The 23,086-nt window shown below is 41.3% G+C and overlaps 1 protein-coding gene across 1 annotated transcript in view; it reads right to left on the bottom strand.

Annotated features, from left to right (window-relative positions):
• Positions 1-23,086, bottom strand: part of LOC114564194 (titin-like) — a 380,077-nt gene that overhangs the window by 166,352 nt on the left and 190,639 nt on the right. Inside the window, 8 exon segments of the mRNA XM_028591428.1 lie at positions 3,454-3,732; positions 6,447-6,713; positions 7,789-8,058; positions 9,507-9,675; positions 10,477-10,574; positions 12,236-12,502; positions 13,937-14,060; positions 20,250-20,392. Of these exon segments, the coding sequence (XP_028447229.1) occupies positions 3,454-3,732; positions 6,447-6,713; positions 7,789-8,058; positions 9,507-9,675; positions 10,477-10,574; positions 12,236-12,502; positions 13,937-14,060; positions 20,250-20,392 (1,617 nt within the window).

The following is a 23,086-nucleotide window of genomic DNA, read 5'->3' as shown; positions in this document are numbered from 1 at the left end:
CTTAATATCTCAAAATATTGATTTAGTATCAATATATTGACTTAATATCTCACAATATTGACTTAGTATCTCAATTTTTTGACTTAGTGTCTCAATTTATTGACTTTGTATCTCACAATATTGAATTAATATCTCAAAATATTGATTTGGTATCAATGTATTGACTTAATATCTCACAATATTGACTTAGTATCTCAATATATTGACTTAATATCTCAATTTATTGACTTAGTATCTCAATTTATTGACTTAGTGTCTCAATTTATTGACGTAGTATCTCAAAATATTGACTTTATATCTCACAAAATTGACTTAATATCTCAAAATATTGATTTAGTATCAATATATTGACTTAATATCTCACAATATTGACTTAGTATCTCAATTTTTTGACTTAGTGTCTCAATTTATTGACTTTGTATCTCACAATATTGAATTAATATCTCAAAATATTGATTTGGTATCAATGTATTGACTTAATATCTCACAATATTGACTTAGTATCTCAATATATTGACTTAATATCTCAATTTATTGACTTAGTATCTCAATTTATTGACTTAGTGTCTCAATTTATTGACGTAGTATCTCAATATATTGACTTTATATCTCACAAAATTGACTTAATATCTCAAAATATTGATTTAGTATCAATATATTGACTTAATATCTCACAATATTGACTTAGTATCTAAATTTTTGACTTAGTGTCTCAATTTATTGACTTTGTATCTCACAATATTGAATTAATATCTCAAAATATTGATTTGGTATCAATGTATTGACTTAATATCTCACAATATTGACTTAGTATCTCAATATATTGACTTAATATCTCAATTTATTGACTTAGTATCTCAATTTATTGACTTAGTGTCTCAATTTATTGACGTAGTATCTCAAAATATTGACTTTATATCTCACAAAATTGACTTAATATCTCAAAATATTGATTTAGTATCAATATATTGACTTAATATCTCACAATATTGACTTAGTATCTCAATTTTTGACTTAGTGTCTCAATTTATTGACTTTGTATCTCACAATATTGAATTAATATCTCAAAATATTGATTTGGTATCAATGTATTGACTTAATATCTCACAATATTGACTTAGTATCTCAATATATTGACTTAATATCTCAATTTATTGACTTAGTATCTCAATTTATTGACTTAGTGTCTCAATTTATTGACGTAGTATCTCAAAATATTGACTTTATATCTCACAAAATTGACTTAATATCTCAAAATATTGATTTAGTATCAATATATTGACTTAATATCTCACAATATTGACTTAGTATCTCAATTTTTGACTTAGTGTCTCAATTTATTGACTTTGTATCTCACAATATTGAATTAATATCTCAAAATATTGATTTGGTATCAATGTATTGACTTAATATCTCACAATATTGACTTAGTATCTCAATATATTGACTTAATATCTCAATTTATTGACTTAGTATCTCAATTTATTGACTTAGTATCTCAATTTATTGACGTAGTATCTCAAAATATTGACTTTATATCTCACAAAATTGACTTAATATCTCAAAATATTGATTTAGTATCAATATATTGACTTATTATCTCACAATATTGACTTAGTATCTCAATTTTTTGACTTAGTGTCTCAATTTATTGACTTTGTATCTCACAATATTGAATTAATATCTCAAAATATTGATTTGGTATCAATGTATTGACTTAATATCTCACAATATTGACTTAGTATCTCAATATATTGACTTAATATCTCAATTTATTGACTTAGTATCTCAATTTATTGACTTAGTATCTCAATTTATTGACGTAGTATCTCAAAATATTGACTTTATATCTCACAAAATTGACTTAATATCTCAAAATATTGATTTAGTATCAATATATTGACTTAATAACTCACAATATTGACTTAGTATCTCAATTTTTTGACTTAGTGTCTCAATTTATTGACTTTGTATCTCACAATATTGAATTAATATCTCAAAATATTGATTTGGTATCAATGTATTGACTTAATATCTCACAATATTGACTTAGTATCTCAATATATTGACTTAATATCTCAATTTATTGACTTAGTATCTCAATTTATTGACTTAGTATCTCAATTTATTGACGTAGTATCTCAAAATATTGACTTTTATATCTCACAAAATTGACTTAATATCTCAAAATATTGATTTAGTATCAATATATTGACTTAATATCTCACAATATTGACTTAGTATCTAAATTTTTTGACTTAGTGTCTCAATTTATTGACTTTGTATCTCACAATATTGAATTAATATCTCAAAATATTGATTTGGTATCAATGTATTGACTTAATATCTCACAATATTGACTTAGTATCTCAATATATTGACTTAATATCTCAATTTATTGACTTAGTATCTCAATTTATTGACTTAGTATCTCAATTTATTGACGTAGTATCTCAAAATATTGACTTTATATCTCACAAAATTGACTTAATATCTCAAAATATTGATTTAGTATCAATATATTGACTTAATATCTCACAATATTGACTTAGTATCTCAATTTTTTGACTCAGTGTCTCAATTTATTGACTTTATATCTCACAATATTGACTTAGTATCTCAACATATTGACTAAGTGTCTCAAAATATAAACTAAGAATCTCAAAGTAATGTGAAAATTTTAAATATTGACTCAGAATCTCAAAATATTGACTTAATATCTCAAATTATTGACTTAGTATCTCAAAATATTGACTTTATGTCTCACAAAATTGACTTAGTATCTCAATATATTGACTTAATATCTCAATTTATTGACTTAGTATCTCAATTTATTGACTTTATATCTCACAAAATTGACTTAATAACTCAAAATATTGACTCAGTATCTAAATATGTTGAAGTAGTATCAATATATTGATTCAATTTCTCAATATATTGACTTAATATCTCAAAATATTCAGTATCTCAATATATTGACTTAATATCTCAAAATATTGACTCGGTATCTCAATATATTGACTTAATAGCTCAAGAACCGACTAGTCAAGAACTGACTTAGTATCTCAATTTATTGACTTTATGTCTCACAAAATGTACTTAATATCTCAAAATATTTACTCAGTATCTCAATATATAAACTAAGAATCTCAAAGTAATGTGAAAATTTAAAATATTGACTCAGAATCTCAATATATTGACTTAATATCCAAGCACACAACGTAATCTTTCTCATAGGACTTACTTACTTACTTAAAGGTGCAGTGAGCGATGCTGCGCAAGGATTGTGGATATTTGAACTCAACTGCCAAACAAATACAACCCCAATGGGTAACGACTGGCCACCAGCACATTCACATGCTAACCCTGTTCCCTGCAGTTTCTCTACATTATCATTTATTGAGCTTTAACTCTGTTCCCGCGGACGTGCATGTGTCAGCGTGCACCACTGACCTTTGACAGCGAGCTTGCAGGAGCTCTGGGCCTGCTCTCCTCTCTGATTGGTCAGGTTGATGCTGTAGTTGGACTCGTCTCCCTTCTGGGCGTCTTTGATCCTCAGAGAGAACACGTTGTCTCTCTGGACCATCACGTACTTGCTGCTCTCGAATATGGTCTCCTCGTTCTTCAGCCACTTGGCCTTGGCTCCCTCCGTGTTCACCTCGCAGTTCAGGACCACTTCCTGTCCTTCTTTGGCCTCTGTGTCCTTCAGCGGCGTGATCACCTTCAGTTTCTCTGCAGGAAACAGAATGACACAAGCAGGAAACACTTTACTCGCACAATGTTCAAGTCAAACTGCAGATCTGTTGGGTAAAAACTTCAGCTAGAATGTGACATATCACATATCTTTAATTTATTCGGTAATTAGATTGAGAGAGCGGATATTTTGACGAGATAAAACTTTATTTCGAATTTAGACTTATTAAAAACCAAACATGTAAACGGGGTCAGCCCTATGTTCCCACAGCCTTATGGTCCCACAGCTCTATGTTCCCACAGCCTTATGTTCCCACAGCTCTATGTTCTCACAGCCCAATGTTCCCACAGCCTTATGGTCCCACAGCCCTATTTTCCCACAGCCCAATGGTACCACAGCCCTATGTTCCCACAGCCTTATGTTCCCACAGCCCTATGTTCCCACAGCTCTATGTTCCGACAGCCCAATGTTCCCACAGCCTTATGGTCCCACAGCTCTATGTTCTCACAGCCCAATGTTCCCACAGCCTTATGGTCCCACAGCCCTATGTTCCCACAGCCCAATGGTACCACAGCCCTATGTTCCCACAGCCTTATGTTCCCACAGCTCTATGTTCTCACAGCCCTATGTTCCCACAGCTCTATGTTCCCACAGCCCTATGTTCCCACAGCCTTATGGTCCCACAGCCCTATGTTCCCACAGCTCTATGTTCCCACAGCCCTATGTTCCCACAGCCTTATGGTACCACAGCCCTATGTTCCCACAGCCTTATGTTCCCACAGCCCTATGTTCCCACAGCCTTATGTTCCCACAGCACTATGTTCTCACAGCCCTATGTTCCCACAGCTCTATGTTCCCACAGCCCTATGTTCCCACAGCCTTATGGTCCCACAGCCCTATGTTCCCACAGCTCTATGTTCCCACAGCTCTATGTTCCCACAGCCCTATGTTCCCACAGCCTTATGGTCCCACAGCCCTATGTTCCCACAGCTCTATGTTCCCACAGCCCTATGTTCCCACAGCCTTATGGTACCACAGCCCTATGTTCCCACAGCCTTATGTTCCCACAGCCTTATGTTCCCACAGCCCTATGTTCCCACAGCTCTATGTTCCCACAGCCCAATGTTCCCACAGCCTTATGGTCCCACAGCTCTATGTTCTCACAGCCCAATGTTCCCACAGCCTTATGGTCCCACAGCCCTATGTTCCCACAGCCCAATGGTACCACAGCCCTATGTTCCCACAGCCTTATGTTCCCACAGCTCTATGTTCTCACAGCCCTATGTTCCCACAGCTCTATGTTCCCACAGCCCTATGTTCCCACAGCCTTATGGTCCCACAGCCCTATGTTCCCACAGCTCTATGTTCCCACAGCCCTATGTTCCCACAGCCTTATGGTACCACAGCCCTATGTTCCCACAGCCTTATGTTCCCACAGCCTTATGTTCCCACAGCCTTATGTTCCCACAGCCCTATGTTCCCACAGCCTTATGTTCCCACAGCACTATGTTCTCACAGCCCTATGTTCCCACAGCTCTATGTTCCCACAGCCCTATGTTCCCACAGCCTTATGTTCCCACAGCCCTATGTTCCCACAGCTCTATGTTCCCACAGCTCTATGTTCCCAGCCCTATGTTCCCACAGCCCTATGTTCCCACAGCCCTATGTTCCCACAGCTCTATGTTCCCACAGCCCTATGTTCCCACAGCCCCTATGTTCCCACAGCCTTATGGTCCCACAGCCCTATGTTCCCACATGTTCCCACAGCCTATGTTCCCTATGTTCCCACAGCCTTATGTTCCCACAGTTCCCCCTATGTTCCCACAGCCCTATGTTCCCCAGCCCTATGTTCCCACAGCCTTATGTTCCCACAGCCCTATGTTCCCACAGCCTTATGTTCCCACAGCCTTATGTTCCCACAGCCCTATGTTCCCACAGCCTTATGTTCCCACAGCCCTATGTTCCCACAGCCTTATGTTCCCACAGCCCTATGTTCCCACAGCCTTATGTTCCCACAGCCCTATGTTCCCACAGCCCTATGTTCCCACAGCCCTATGTTCCCACAGCTCTATGTTCCCACAGCTCTATGGTCCCACAGCCCTATGTTCCCACAGCCTTATGGTCCCACAGCCCTATGTTCCCACAGCCCAATGGTACCACAGCCGTATGTTCCCACAGCCTTATGTTCCCACAGCCTTATGTTCCCACAGCCCTATGTTCCCACAGCTCTATGTTCCCACAGCTCTATGGTCCCACAGCCCTATGTTCCCACAGCTCTATGTTCCCACAGCCCTATGTTCCCACAGCTCTATGTTCCCACAGCTCTATGTTCCCACAGCTCTATGTTCCCACAGCTCTATGTTCCCACAGCCCTATGTTCCCACAGCCTTATGGTCCCACAGCCCTATGTTCCCACAGCCCAATGGTACCACAGCCGTATGTTCCCACAGCCTTATGTTCCCACAGCCTTATGTTCCCACAGCCCTATGTTCCCACAGCTCTATGATCCCACAGCCCCATGGTCTCACAGCCCAATGTTCTCATAGCCCTATGTTCCCACAGCCTTATGTTCCCATCTGTAGTCCATTGCTACTGGATAATAGGTTGGGTGTAATTGGCTACCAAAATCGGATACAAATTCATGAAAAAGGAAATGTGGGAACATAGGGCCTAATTTGGGAGAAAAAAGGGAACAAAGGCGTGTAAACGGTGTGGTGCGTTGCAGGTAAGATAACATTTAGGCGGGGCTCACCGAGCACGGTGAGGTCAGCGCTGGCTCTGGTGGCTCCGATCATCACCGTGTACGTTCCCTCGTCTCGGAGCTCGCAGGTCTTGATGACCAGCGCTCGCCTCTTCCCGTCGCTGACCATCTGGTACTGGTCTCCGGCCTGCAGCTCCACGTCGCCTCTCATCCATTTCACTTCGTAGGTTTCCTTGGAGACGGAGCAGGTGAACTCGGCCTTCTGGCCCTCCACGGCCTCCTGGCTCTGGGGCCGCGAGATGAACTCTGCAGCCAGCTCTGGGACAACCGCCAGGGAATCACACGTTAGTCACAGTAACGTACGGAAAAATCGACAGAATATAATACAGAGTAACGTACGGAATATAATACGGAGTAATCTACAGAATATAATACGGAGTAATCTACAGAATATAATACGGAGTAATCTACAGAATATAATACGGAGTAATCTACAGAATATAATACGGAGTAATCTACGGAATATAATACGGAGTAATCTACAGAATATAATACGGAGTAATCTACAGAATATAATACGGAGTAATCTAATACGGAGTAATCTACAGAATATAATACGGAGTAATCTACAGAATATAATACGGAGTAATCTACAGAATATAATACGGAGTAATCTACGGAATATAATACGGAGTAATCTACAGAATATAATACGGAGTAATCTACAGAATATAATACGGAGTAATCTACGGAATATAATACGGAGTAATCTACAGAATATAATACGGAGTAATCTACGGAATATAATACGGAGTAATCTACAGAATATAATACGGAGTAATCTACAGAATATAATACGGAGTAATCTACGGAATATAATACGGAGTAACGTATGGAATAATATACAAAATATAATACGTAGTAATCTACGGAATAATATACGGAGTAATCTATAGAATATTGCACTTTGTGTGTGTGTGTGTCTGTGTGTGTTCTATAGAATGTGTGTGTGTGTGTGTGTGTGTGTCTGTGTGTGTTTGTGTGTGTGTCTGTGTGTGTGTGTCTGTGTGTGTGTGTGTGTGTGTGTGTGTGTGTGTGTGTGTGTGTGTGTGTGTGTGTGTGTGTGTGTGTGTGTGTGTGTGTGTATTACAACTACGGCAGCACAATATATCGTCTCTTTTTATCGTCGTCACAATACCAACTGGCGCAGTAAACCCACCCAGATAGTTGACTAGTTTCCCGCCTGTGTGTATCTGTGTCTGTGTGTGTGTGTGTTTCTGTGTGTATTTGTGTCTGTGCGTGTGTCTGTGTGTGTGTGTGTGTGTGTGTGTGTGTGTGTGTCAGATATCGTGCAGCCCTACAGCCAACATGTCTACTTTCCCTCCTCCCTCACCGTTGATCTTGAGGTTTCCGGAGGTTTTGACGCTGGGACTCAGCCTGCAGCTGTACTCTCCGGCGTCGGCCAGCTTCAGGTCCTGGATGAGGAGGATCCTCCTCTTCCCGTCCACGATCTGCTCGTAGCGACCGCCCTCCGGCAGCTCCTGGTCGCCGCGGTACCAGGTCACGTCGGCGCTGGGTTTGGACACCTCGCAGATCAGCTTCACGCTGTCCGTCTCCGTTCCCTCCACGTTGGACAGGTTCTTGCTGAACCTGGTCTCCTCCTCTGCAACGCACGGAGCCGAGAAACAACGTGAGAGCTCAACTCAAACCTCTTGTGACCAGCGGTGGAGGAAGTACTCAGATTACTGCAGTAAAAGTACTGATACCACAATGCAAAGATACTCTGTTAACAAGTTAAAGTCCTGCAGTGGAAATGTTACTTAAAGTGCTCATATTAAGCTCCTCTTTTCACCCTGTGCGTTGAGCTCTATGTTTTAGCTACAGAGTGAGACATCTCACTGCTGTAACATCTCTGTTGGGAGTCGCACATGCTCAGTACCTAGGTAAGGACTACTAGCCAGTCAGAAGCAGAGTATGAGGGTCTTGACAGTACCTAGGTAAGGACTACTAGCCAGTCAGAAGCAGAGTATGACAGCCCTGACAGTAGCTAGGTAAGGACTACTAGCCAGTCAGAAGTAGAGTATGAGGGCCCTGACAGTACCTAGATAAGGACTACTAGCCAGTCAGAAGCAGAGTTTGAGGGCCCTGACAGTAGCTAGGCAAGGACTACTAGCCAGTCAGAAGCAGAGTATGAGGGCGTGCCCTGACAGTACCTAGGTAAGGACTACTAGCCAGTCAGAAGCAGAGTATGAGAGTGTGCCCTGACAGTAGCTAGGTAAGGACTACTAGCCAGTCAGAAGCAGAGTATGAGGGCCCTGACAGTACCTAGGTAAGGACTACTAGCCAGTCAGAAGCAGAGTATGAGGGCCCTGACAGTACCTAGGTAAGGACTACTAGCCAGTCAGAAGCAGAGTATGAGAGTGTGCCCTGACAGTACCTAGGTAAGGACTACTAGCCAGTCAGAAGCAGAGTATGAGAGTGTGCCCTGACAGTACCTAGGTAAGGACTACTAGCCAGTCAGAAGCAGAGTATGAGGGCCCTGACAGTACCTAGGTAAGGACTACTAGCCAGTCAGAAGCAGAGTATGAGGGCCCTGACAGTACCTAGGTAAGGACTACTAGCCAGTCAGAAGCAGAGTATGAGGGCCCTGACAGTACCTAGGTAAGGACTACTAGCCAGTCAGAAGCAGAGTATGAGGGCCCTGACAGTAGCTATGTAAGGACTACTAGCCAGTCAGAAGCAGAGTATGAGGGCCCTGACAGTACCTAGGTAAGGACTACTAGCCAGTCAGAAGCAGAGTATGAGAGTGTGCCCTGTTGGAGATGGTAAGTCCCTTTGGGATGGACTTTGGGCTTTTTCACTTCTACAACATGCACGAAAAGATATATAACACAATAAAGGAGAAGGGGAAAAAGCCAAACAGCATTATATATAATATGAGCACCTGAAGTAAAACCATATACAGCACACTTATTTGGCTTTCTGTTTATGACATAACAGTGTTTTTTTTTTTTTTTACCACAGTACTGGAGTAAATGTACTAAGTTACATTCCACCACTGCCAAAAATCAACAATAAAATAAACAGGCTCCTGGTGTGTGGTTGTCTTACCGACGACAGTGAGCATGCCGGAGGATTTGGAGGTCTTGGCGTCACATTCGTATTCTGCCTCGTCGTCAAACACGGACTTGTGGACGATGAGGATGTGTTGGCGACCCTGAGCGATAATCTCATACTTCTTCCCCTTTCTGATTTCACTTCCATCTTTAAACCAGCGGACCTGCGCCACACGGACAGAGGAGAGGTTTAGAAAAGTGAAACGGTTGTTATTAGAGCTGGCCAATACATCGATATTATATGGATATCGTGATATGAGACTAGATATCGTCTTAGATTTTGGATATCGTGATATCATAACATAGCTTAAGTGTCTTTTCCTGGTTGTAAAGGCTGTATTACAGCAAAGTGATGTTGTTTTCTGAACTTTTTCAAACTGTTGTAACTGTTCTAGTATTCACCTTTACCCACTTAGACATTATATCCACATTACTGATGATTATTTGTGTAAATATTTGGTGAAAGCACCGATAGTCAGTAGGGCTGTCCTCGACTAAAGAAGTCCTTAGTCGACTAACACTTATAAAATTTTGTCGACTAATCGATTAGTTGATTTAATTGACAGAGCTGTGAGCTTTGAGAGGTGGTTAAGACTAGAAAAGCACAATATAAATGTAGTTAATTAACCATCTGTAAAACTGAGTTTCTCCACAATTAATCCTGCAAAAGCACCACTTTAAATCTTGTGTTTACCATAAATGTGCTCAGAAATTTCTTGGAAATGAATAATTAAGCATGAATAAGCATAAAAAATGACTAATGGACTAAAGAAATCTTAGTCGACTAAGACCAAAACGACTGATTAGTCGACTAATCGACTAAGAGGTGGCAGCCCTACTAGTCAGCACTACAATATCGTTGCGGTATCGATATCGAGGTATTTGATGTTTGATTTTCTCCGTATCGCCCAGCCCTAGTCGTTATATATTTGAAGATGTATCTGGACACAAAAGGTGATGCTCACTTTGACATCCTCTCTGGAAACTTGGCATTCAAACCTGGCGGATTCCTTCTCTTTGACCTCAACATCACGGAGAGGCTTCGAGAACTCGACATGTGGAGCTGTGGACACACACACACACACACACACACACACACACACACACACACACACACACACACACACACACACACAAAACCTTAGATTTAGACTTAGAAAACTTTCATGACCCGAGAGGCAATTTGTTGTTGTACATTTCAGGCACATTGACACATAATCCAACAACACAAACACTGAACCAGACATCTACAGCGCTGTTTATCTAACACATTGCCTTCAGGTTTAAGCTATTAACCCCCTATCGGCCCTTTAAATTTCTTTTCATTTGACATGTGATATGTTTTTTATTTATTATTATTATTTCTTTTTTATTTAGTGTTTATTTGGCAGAGAGAAATGCATAGAACATTGCATGCAGGTTTATAGCCATGACTAATTTGCAACCCCTGTCCCTGGTTAGGCTTTTAAAACTAAAACGGTGTGTGACAATCCGTCCTTTGTTTATGCCTTCGAAAGCATCGTTTGTAAGTACTAGTTTTAGCACAGACCATAGAACAATATCTGGACATTATTGTTGGGATGAATGTTTTACTGCGCCTAATTTCTGTAAATTAGTAAATCGGAAAACTAAACCACATGTACTAGCAAGTTCTCAGCTTATCTGCATGCCATGTATACTCTATACTTAAAGCACTATACAGTACAACTGATGCACAGTACTTATGTGGAGTTTATACTACAGTGTATACTTTTGATTGTGCATCTGACATGTTTAGACGAATTGTCAATATTGTAGAAACGTAATGGACTGACATGTTAAAACTAGAGATGGTCCCATACCGATACCAGTATCGGCTCCGATACCGCCTAAATAGCTGGTATCGGTATCGGAAAGTACTGGAGTTTATGCACCGATCCGATAGCCCTAAAGAAAATCTACGTTAAAGTAGTTTATTTGTGTTCTTTTTCCGTTATAACTGACTGTCAAACTGGAGAATAAAAGAAAGTTCTGGGGCATTCATTGTTTCACAAAGAGTTTAACCTGAGCCAGACCGACAACAAAGATAGAAATCATATCACATCTATACAGGGATAGTAGTATACAGCTGTTATACATCATATCACATCTATACAGGGATAGTAGTATACAGCTGTTATACATCATATCACATCCATACAGAGATAGTAGTATACAGCTGTTATACATCATATCACATCTATACAGGGATAGTAGTATACAGCTGTTATACATCATATCACATCCATACAGAGATAGTAGTATACAGCTGTTATACATCATATCACATCCATACAGAGATAGTAGTATACAGCTGTTATACATCATATCACATCCATACAGAGATAGTAGTATACAGCTGTTATACATCATATCACATCCATACAGAGATAGTAGTATACAGCTGTTATACATCATATCACATCCATACCAGCTGTTATACATCATATCACATCCATACAGAGATAGTAGTATACAGCTGTTAAAACATAATAAAATATATGACCCACTGGTATCGGTATCGGCCGATACACAAGTTCAGGTATTGGAATCGGTATCGGACCACCTCTGGTTAAAACCCGATGCCATACTGTATTGTATGTAATGCTGTGGTTCTAAATAAAAATCTAAGTTCTAAAAAAAAAAAAATAAAACAAAAAGACAACAACAACAGAAAGACTTTAAAACTTCCTCGGCCGTACTCACGTTCCACGTTGAGGAAGCAGGAGGTCTTGAAGTCTTTGGCGTCACAGGTGTAGGTCTTGGAGTCGTCCAGAGAGCAGTCGTGGATGACCAGCGCTCGCTTGCGTCCGTCGACGATCATCTCGTACTTCTTGGTCTTCCTGATGTCCTGTCCGTCCCGGAGCCATCGCACCGCCGCCTTCTCTCGGGACACTTCGCACTCCAGCGTGGCGGTGGCTTCCTCCTCCACGGTCTGGTCCTCCAGAGGCCTCGTGAACTCCACCGGAGGCTCTGAACGCACACGCAAAAACACACACACACACACACACACACACACACACACACACACACACGCACGCAAAAACACACACACACACACACACACACACACACACACACACACACACACGCAAAAACACACACACACACACACACACACGCAAAAACACACACGCACGCAAAAAGACACACACACACACACGCAAAAACACACACCACGGTAGTTAGGATACTGTTACACCGCTACCTTTTGGTTTAAAAAGGAATATCTTCTGCTGTGTTTCCCCCCTCTCATTCCCCCTGCTCTGGTTTTTCACCTCTCATTCCCCCTGCTCTAGTGTTTCCCCCTCTCATTCCCCCTGCTCTGGTGTTTCTCCCTCTCATTCCCCCTGCTCTGGTGTTTCCCCTCTCATTCCCCCTGCTCTGGTGTTTCTCCCTCTCATTCCCCCTGCTCTGGTGTTTCCCCCTCTCATTCCCCCTGCTCTAGTGTTTCCCTCTCTCATTCCCCCTGCTCTAGTGTTTCCCCCTCTCATTCCCCCTGCTCTGGTGTTTCCCCCTCTCATTCCCCCTGCTCTGGTGTTTCCCCTCTCATTCCCCTGCTCTGGTGTTTCCCCCTCTCTCATTCCCCCTGCTCTGGTGTTTCCCCTCTCATTCCCCCCCTGCTCTGGTGTTTCCCCTCTCATTCCCCCCCTGCTCTGGTGTTTCCCCTCTCTCATTCCCCCTGCTCTGGTGTTTCACCCCTCTCATTCCCCCTGCTCTGGTGTTTCCCCCTCTCATTCCCCCTGCTCTGGTGTTATCCCTCCTCTCATTCCCCCTGCTCTGGTGTTATCCCTCCTCTCATTCCCCCTGCTCTGGTGTTCCCCCTCTCATTCCCCCTGCTCTGGTGTTTCCCCCTCTCATTCCCCCTGCTCTGGTGTTTCCCCTCTCATTCCCCCTGCTCTGGTGTTTCCCCTCTCTCATTCCCCCTGCTCTGGTGTTTCCCCTCTCATTCCCCCTGCTCTGGTGTTTCCCCTCTCTCATTCCCCCTGCTCTGGTGTTTCACCTCTCTCATTCCCCCTGCTCTGGTGTTTCCCCTCTCTCATTCCCCCTGCTCTGGTGTTTCACCCCTCTCATTCCCCCTGCTCTGGTGTTTCCCCTCTCTCATTCCCCCTGCTCTGGTGTTTCACCTCTCTCATTCCCCCTGCTCTGGTGTTTCACCTCTCTCATTCCCCCCCTGCTCTGGTGTTTCCCCCTCTCATTCCCCCTGCTCTGGTGTTTCCCCTCTCATTCCCCCTGCTCTGGTGTTATCCCTCCTCTCATTCCCCCTGCTCTGGTGTTCCCCCCTCTCATTCCCCCTGCTCTGGTGTTCCCCCCTCTCATTCCCCCTGCTCTGGTGTTTCCCCCTCTCAATCCCCCTGCTCTGGCCTCTGTAACTTGACACAAAGCTCTTTGGTTTGGTGACCTTACCTTTGACGATGAGGTTGGCCTCGGTCTGGAAGTCTTTGGCGACCAGTTTAAGTTGTCCGGCTTCGTTCAGCTTGACGTCCCTCAGAGTCAGGCTGTGGACTTTAGCCTCCGACTTCAACACCACCTGTTCAACACAGTCACAGTCACACCAACACTCTGTTTATTTACGTTTTTGTCACTTTTTTTGGACGTTTTTGATGCTATTTGTGCTTTTCCATGATTCTTTGTGGAGAAACTCAGTTTTTCAGAGTTGTGTAGTCGAGTGTTAGTCAAGTGAAGTCAGCTTTGTCGTCAGATGTGCTATACATGCATGACATACGGCACAAATGAAATTTCAGTCCCCTAGGACCCCCGGTGCAAAATGCAATAAAAAAAAAAAAAAATAATAAATAAGTTTCTATAAATAGAAAAGACATAGAATAAACAATCAACTATCAACAAGACGTACAATAAACAATTAACAATCAGACTCACAACTCAACTAAATATTCCTACTGTTTTTAACTTCGTGCACTGCTTCATATTACATTAAAAAGACAACGTGACATCATGATTTCGCGTAAACATAATACAAAATACACAAAATAAACCAAAGACAGATCTTAACGGGCTTTATTGTAGCTGCCAGACTCATTTTACGTAACTGGAAGCTGCCTTTTATTTGTTTTATTTATTTCATTATTATTTATGCTGGAGGGGCTTTTAGACACAAAGTAAAGGTATTTTTATGGAATAGAGTAGCCAATATTTTTTAGTCAGAGTAGACTGATTATTTTATGTGATTTATGATTCTTTGATTTTAGAATGTTTTCAAACCTCGGATGATCTGTATTACTTGTTATGTCTTTGACCTGAAATAGGTCTTCGTTATGTGTTGCATGTTTTAACACCAAGGACCATGTTGGAAATAGGTGTTTACACTTTAACATGCTATCCTTGGGATTATGTTTGTCGAATCCAAAATAAATCAAATCAAAAATGTATTTTCTACTGTTTGTATTTTCAAATGTGAGATACATGTGTTACATTTGCAAGCTTGTATATATGTGTGTGGAGTTGCGTCACCAAAATAAATAAAAAGAAATGTTCTTGACATGGTTCTCAGGTCTGCAGCACATGCGGGCTCCGTCAGCTGAGCCCTGACAACTCAAACGAACGCAGGCAGCTGCTTTCCTTCCCCCGATTTAAACATTTAGACCTTTGACACCCGAGGGCTGATTTTAACACACGTCCACGGACCGTATTTCACACAGAGCCACCGAAACACAACTCCGCCGAGAGGAAGGAACCATATGGTGTCGATCGTGTCTGAAAAACCATTACATTTATCTCTCTTATCTCATCTCTTCAACCGAGATTAGTTGTGCTTTACAGATGAACCATTATCAGGTCTTTCAACTGTCGTTTAGGGTACATTTGATTTAATAATCTCTCAGAGAGAGGGGAGAGGGAAGGACTTCCAATAGAATACTTTACAATGCTGACCAGTTCAAAATTCTGTTTGGGAAGAGGTTTTTAAAGAAGCAGCTACAGACTGGTTATTCAATCCTGTACAGCACGTGTCAAACTCGAGGCCCGTGGGCCAAATCTGGCCCCTCGCAGATCCTGATCTGGCCCCGCACATCAATTTAGGTTCAGAAAACATTTTGGCCCACCTACTTTTTGCCGATGTTTTGGTCACTTTTGCTGACATTTTTCGAATTTTTTTCGACCTTTTTGTCACTTTTTCCGAAGTTTTTGTCATTTTTTTCTAACGTTTTGCTACTTTTTCCAAAGTTTTTGTCACTTTTTCCAAAGTTTTTGTCACTTTTTCCAAAGTTTTTGTCACTTTTTCCAAAGTTTTTGTCATTTCGCCAAAGTTTTTGGGCTCTTCTTTCCTCTGATGGCCGAGGAACTTTCTCCTGACTTCTTCAGGACTTTATGTCGACCAAACTGTAAGTGAGAAGACTATATGACACAAAGCCTATCAATAAACTAAACCTGCCTGGACCTTGGTGAAGTTGAGTTTGACAGCCCTGCTGTACATGAATAGACTGGGTAACCCCGGCCTGATCTGCCGGGGGTTTGATTTCTCCCTGCAGCTCAGGCTGGAAACCTGTATGTTCATCTACCCTGCTTCCGTTACAGATCTGTGGGGACCAACCACAATCTGGCTTATCCACCTGGCGCGCTATTGGCCGGTTTAACACGATGACGATAGAGAAGCGACCAAGCAGCTTCTCGTTTTACATTCAACGTGGCGGCCACCGAAGCGCAGCAACGCGCTGATGCCGCTGTCGCTGCTACGTCACCTGGATCGTTGCTCTGATTGGTTGAAGGACTATCCAACTACGTGCAGAGTCATGGGAACTATGCCCGTTGATCGCGCCTCTTGTGCAGTAGAAAATACAGAGCAGACTCCCCCAGAGCAATGGTCAATCTTAAAAGACTGAGCTTGGTCTGGTGGTAGCCACAAATCACAAACTGTGATTATAAAGTAAGTCTTATGAGCTTGAGCTTGGTCTGGTGATAGCCAGACTAGTACATGAAAGGAGCCACACGCCATTTGGTTTCTGAGCTACCCTTCGGAGAAGAAACCCGTCAAGACATTTTAAGCTCACCAATAAAGTAGAAAACTTTTGCCAATTTCTCACTAGTTGTAGAGAATCAAATGTTCATGCCTCTGAGTGTAGGAAGTAAAATGTGATTGCAACAGAATAAAATAATATAAACAAAGGTAATAAAGTTTGGTAACACTTCACTTGAAGGTAAATACTTAAGAGTGTCATGACTGAACACATGACACACGAAACCTAACGGCTGTTTTATGGTTCTGCGCTGGTTGCGCTGGTGTGTGTGCGTCGAGCCGGCGTGTGTGTGTGTGTGTGTGTGTGTGTGTGTGTGTGGGTGTCTGTGTGTTCTTTTTTAACTATATTTGTGGGGTCCAAAAATCGGGAGTCCACTATACTAGCTTTGTGGGGCCAAAATGCTGGACCCCCCCACGTTTTAAGGGCTGTTTGAGGGTGAAGACTTGGTTTCAGGATTAGGGATATAATTAGGTTATGGTTAGGGTGAGGGTAAGGGTTAAGGTTAGGCATTTAGCTGTGATAATATAATAATAAGGACACTCCATCCTAACTTAATGTCACTTGTCATGACCAAGACAACTTCTGGTAATGTCACTTTGGTTAATGTCAACTTGTCATAATCAAGACAACCCAAAACAATGTCATCTTGTCATGACAAAAACCGAATGACACTTAATGACAGAACAGTGTTTCCTCTATGTTGATTTGACCGTGGCGGGCCCCCCCCCACGGCAACATTTCTGTCCCCCACGGTATCAGAAACAGGGCTGCATTGTTAGAGTGCACGTCGGAGAACGTTTGTATTTGAGGTGCATTATTTACATGCTGCAGTAGTGACACTGCATTAAGATAATGTCATTAATAGTGCATTAAGATAATGTCATTAATAGTGCATTAAGATAATTTCATTAATAGTGCATTAAGATAATGTCATTAATAGTGCATTAAGATAATGTCATTAATAGTGCATTAAGATAATGTCATTAATAGTGCATTAAGATAATGTCATTAATAGTGCATTAAGATAATGTCATTAATAGTGGGTTTATTGTTATTTGCTACAGAATTCTTAGCCTATATGTCGAGATCAGAGTTGGCCGATATAGTAACTCTAAAAATACAGTTCAATCACTACTGACAATATGCCTCATTGTGTGTGTGAATTGAGGTGAATAAATATTATTAGTGTGTGTTGCAGCAAAGTGTCAGTTATGTTTCATGGGGGGGAGTGGGGGGTGTTCGGACAGGCCCCCACTGCTAAAAAAAAAAATCCTAAAGAAAACACTGCAGAAGTCATAAACATTTATAACTTGTTTATAACGCTTATGACACGTTCATGACAGTGTCACGTCACTCTTATGTAGATACCTTCAAGTAAAGTGTAACCAAAGTATCTTCATGTCTGCAGACAGAGAGGATTTGATTTTTGATGTATTTGAAGATAAGATTTTATTATTTTACTTTATTGATCTCACAGAGGGGAAGTCCAGGCTCACTTTTCCCCAATGTGTTTGAAGCTATTTTTTTTTGTCACTTTGCCCGACAATTTGGTCACTTCTCGATGTCTTTATCGATTCTTTCTGCTATAAAACTGAATAAAAAACCCAAATTCAATGACAGTAGTGAAATGATCATTTATTCGACTTACCACGTTACTTGTTTTGACAGAAACCCAGATTTCAGATATATAGAAACCTTTTTTTTGAAAATGGGTCAGTGACAACAAAGACAAGTTAAAGAAACAACTTTTGAACTGACAAAAGACTGTAAACTTTTTGTATTTCATCTTTTCAAAGCTCAAAGTTGAAATCATATCAGTTCAGTTGCTCCGGAGTTCGTGTAGAGTTTCTTTTAAGATTATTTTTTGGGCTTTTCAGACTTTATTTGCTTTACAGCTAGGTGAGAAAGGAGAGAGAGAGAGAGGGAGAGAGAGGGAGAGAGGAAGACATGCAAGAAATCCTCCCAGGTCAGATCCAAACCCTGGACCTCTGCGTCGAGGTATAACCCTCTCAGTATATGTGCGCCTGCTCTGCCCACTGAGCCAACCCGGCCACAGTTCGTGCAGTTTTCTGTCAGTTTTCGAATCCATTGGTTGAGATCGTTTGTGTGGGTGTTGGGGGAGGACAAATATAGCTTTTTTTATTGTTTTATTGGTCTTCTGTCTGGTCTTGTTCTTCTCCTCCGTGGCTCAACAACAAACTGGCTTTCTTGAGGTTTAATTTACTGAACCTGCAGGATTTTAGTTCGGTTGTTATGAACTCTTGAACAGAAAGATAAAGAAGGTGGCTGAGTCATGCTCGTGATAATCTGCTGAAAATAATCTGTTTTCTTTCTCTTTTTTTTGTATGTATCTATGTACACTATACATGTATATATGTATGTACGTATGAATTTACTCATACATATTTTATCTTTCATATTTAAAGAAAAGCCCAGTCAGAGAACAGCTCGGGGCTTTAGTTTGAGATTTGGTGCAACAGTTGATGTTGTGTAACAGTCAATCACACTTGCACAACCCCCCCCCCCCTCCCACGAGAGAGAGATCGTGTTTCCCTGGAAACCTTTTAGAGCTCTCCGGTTCCATCCCATAATCAAACTAATCCTGCGTTATGGCTGGACTTGTTTTCAGCGGCCCGGACTCACACCGAGCTCTCTTTGCGACTCTTATTTCCGCGCGAAAAAGCGAAGAAACCTTTTTTTTTTTTTTTTTTTTTTTTTTTAACGGCGCGTGGTGTGATTTTAAAGCTGAAGCTGTCAAATCGCTGCCGTGGCCACCTGCTCTGCGTCTCGGGCCTCCTGCTGCAGCTGTTAAAAATAACCCCTGGAGAAACGCTTGCAGGGCAGAAAAAGCCTCCCTGCCTGCGTTATCTCAAAAGCAGGATCGTATGCTCGGCTGGAATCCTCAACGCTGCAGCAGCAGGGCCTTATATGAAGAGAAGAGAACAGCAAACGGAAACACTGGCCAACAACACGCTCACCTTATCCTAAACTAAACTCAAACTAAAACCTAAAGAAGTGGAGTTTAGAAAAGTGAAACTAAATGAAAAACCAAAACCTTCAAGAAAGACTAAACTGAAACTATGTATCGCCAGGTTAAAAAAACTATTGAAGCCAAAATGAACGCAAATCAGAGATGGCGCTGTGCCGAAATCACTTAAAATCGGACAGTAAAGCGGCACAGAGACTAAGCATTCATCTGTATTATGTAAGTATTTTGTACGTATATGTAGCTGCATATTTCTAAAATATTATACCTGGCCCTCACATCACACTAAAACTAAAATAAAACGAGCAAACACACTGCGAAAAGTACTTAAATGCAAAAGTCAAAACTTTTTGTAAGATTACTTTCTTTCTCTCCTCATCTGATTGTTCCTTTCTTCTGTGCATTTTTCATGTCATAGACTATATCTTTTCTTATCTCTTTATTTACATTTTGATGAATAATTGTAAAAGGAAAGAAAAGGAAAGGAAAGGAAAAGGACCCCAACATGCCGAGCCCCCTCCTTTAGGGGTTCCCTGGCTTTCCTTTCTTCATTTAATGTCTCTTAAATGTGTCATTGTTGTTGAAATCCGGTCATAACCCTGGGACCAGAACCGGCCCGGGGCCCGAGGCCCGGGGCCCGAGGCCCGGGGCCCGGACTCCTGGTGCCCCTGCACAGCTTTTAGTATCTGGATGTCAACAGGAAGAGTGTGAGTTGGCTGTGTGTGTGTGTGTGTGTGTGTGTGTGTGTTTTGGGACTTACTCTGTCGCTTGGTTCCAGCTTGGTACCCCCCAGGAACCACTCGACAGCGATGCCTTCATACGACAGCTCGCACTCGAAGGTGGCGGTCTCCCCGGCGGTCACCGTGGCGTCCTGCAAAGGCCTCGCCAGGCCGATCACCCGGGCTTTGGATTGGGGAGAAGACATGGTTAGTCCCCCCCCCTCAGAGAACACTAACAAAAAAAGTCGAATAAATCCAAAGAAATCCCCGCAGAGAAACGGCTAATCCTCAGTGGCTTATCGTCATGGCGTGCTGGAGCTGTGGGCCGGTGGCTGGATGCCCTCGGGACAACTGAACACAGCCACACCGCGACTTGGCACTGGGGGGGCTGGCTCATTAGCATACGACCTGCCGCACATTTCATAAAGCTGGCAGGCACCAGTAAGGGACGGGGGAGCATCCTGCCCCCTGCCAATCACCGCTAACCTGCTCTAGATAAGGCATGTGTCGTCTAAAATAACCGAGCAGCCTGATTGGCTGAGAGCCAGCCTCTGCCAAACCCGGCAGGGGAAGCCAACCTGCTCCTGTCAGTCACTTTCCTGGAAAAGGAGAATGTGGAAGCTCCTCGCTGGGGGTTACCCAACGTCACGCTGCAGAAAAATGCAACGTCATGGTTGGCCGTGTCGTAACGCTGTCATCGACCCCAGATACAGGAAGCCAGTTTGAATTAACAAGTATTTACAGCAGGCTTCTCCACATGCCTGAATTAAAGCCCCTTAATGGCCAGTTAAAGGCCGAGCTGTCAGTCAGGATCTGCTCTGACAGCTAACACGATATCTGCTCAACGACACGGAGGAGTTACATTTCATGTTACAACAAAAAGCTCCATCTGAGGGATTTCACCGTTTGAGATTTGATTTTGTTTTTTAAAAGTCTTTAAAAGGGTCGGTGACAGCTGAGATCTGGCTCACATCACAGCCACTGCTTTACAGTTTCTAGCTTTCAGGATTAGATGGGAACTGTTGATCGTTGAAGATGGTCCTTTAACACTGAATGTGTGAAGTCTTTGTTCTCTACTGATCTTATTTTTAGTGGATTAGTCGACTTATCGGTCGTTTTGGTCTTAGTCAACTAAGATTTCTTTAGTCCATTAGTCATTTTTTATGCTTATTCATGCTTAATTACTCATTTCCAAGAAACTTCTGAGCACATTCATGGTAAACACGAGATTTAAAGTGGTGCTTTTGCAGGATTAATTGTGGAGAAACTCAGTTTTACAGATGGTTAATTAACTACATTTATATTGTGCTTTTCTAGTCTTAACCACCTCTCAAAGAGCACAGCTCTGTCGATTATATCAACTAATCGATTAGTCGACAAAATCCTATAAGTGTTAGTCGACTAAGAATTTCTTTAGTCGAGGACAGCCATTTAAAGTTATTTTGTATTTAAGAAAACCTGTACAAATGAAGTCATTACTAGAACTAAGTGTAACTGCGTCTTTAGTCTATATCAACGACATTTCACTTCCTAAACATCTATCTATGTCTAACTCTGTCTGTCTGTCTGTCTGTCTGTCTGTCTGTCTGTCTGTCTGTCTGTCTGTCTGTCTGTCTGTCTGTCTGTCTGAAATACCTCTGGATGTCCCTCATCCACAGTTTGTTTTTGGCAGCCTGTTTTAATTTGAGTTTTAGTCTTTTAGGTCAAGCTGTCATTTTAGTTTTTATTAGTTCTAGTCAAATTCTACAATTTTTAGTCTCGTCAGTTTTTAAAAGTCTGAGCATTTTAGTCTTATTTTAGTCAGAATTATCATTATTATTATTTGTCTAGTTTTAGTTGACGAAAATTGCATTTTAGTCTCTTTTTAGTGATGAAATTCTATTCAACCCAGTCAATATAGCATAAGTAAGCTTTTAGCCAAACCCATTTCAAACAAGGTTATGTTATTAAATGATTGTTACCTTATAGAGTCAGGAATACATCCGTTCCAGACGCTCGGATTTGAATTTATGACTTGTTAAGATAAAGGTTTTTGTTGCAGTGCAGAATATTTAATAATTCTACGATAAGAGTTTTAAAATAGCTTTACGTCTTACTTACTGGCCCAAATGTCTGAGTGTTTTTCTCACCAAATTATGACTTCAATCTCAGAAATTTGGACATTTTTCTCTGCAGCTTTCCTCCCTTTTCAGGGTTCATACGTCTTTTAACCAATACCTTTCCATGACCTTTCCATGACCTTTCTGCAAATTTCCATGACCATGTGTTCCTGAAAATGTCAGTCGAAATTCTACAATAAGAATTCAAATCTGTGTTAAAGTTTACCCTCACAGGTTTAACTATAAACCATTTATGCGGTTCATAGTAGGATTCATAAATTGAACACATATTATTATGCTGTGTTTCCAAAACTTTCTGGGTCTTTGTATTTTTCCAAAATACGAAACCTTTCCAGGCCTGGAATTAGCATTTTTTAAATTCCATAACTTTTCCATTTTTTTTCAAAACGTATGAACCCTGCCTTTTATTTACCTATAAAAGGGCCCAATCTGCTGTTATATATGATGGAGTGGAGATCATGTCAAAGACACAACTGAATATATTGTTGTGTGTTTTAATATTGTAACAGGTACTGTGTACCTTAGGTATTTTACAGTGCTGTTTATATTGTAGTTATCAATTCGCCATAGACTTGTTAATGTTTCTTCATGTTTGTATTTTATTGCTTCTTTTACATCTTGGCCAGGGGACTACAGATGAAAAATAGCCTTTTGGCTAATTCTGGCTTTTTTAACCATGTTTGTTCATGTGTTTTATGAAATTGCACTGTCCCCTTCTAAATAAACCAATAAATATAACCGGACGGTGTATTTTTGCA

This window comes from Perca flavescens, chromosome 11, assembly GCF_004354835.1.
Source record: "Perca flavescens isolate YP-PL-M2 chromosome 11, PFLA_1.0, whole genome shotgun sequence".
NCBI classification, from domain to species: domain Eukaryota; kingdom Metazoa; phylum Chordata; class Actinopteri; order Perciformes; family Percidae; genus Perca; species Perca flavescens.
The sequence above is the reverse complement of the archived record's forward strand: the minus strand, read 5'-3'. Positions and strand labels throughout refer to the sequence as shown.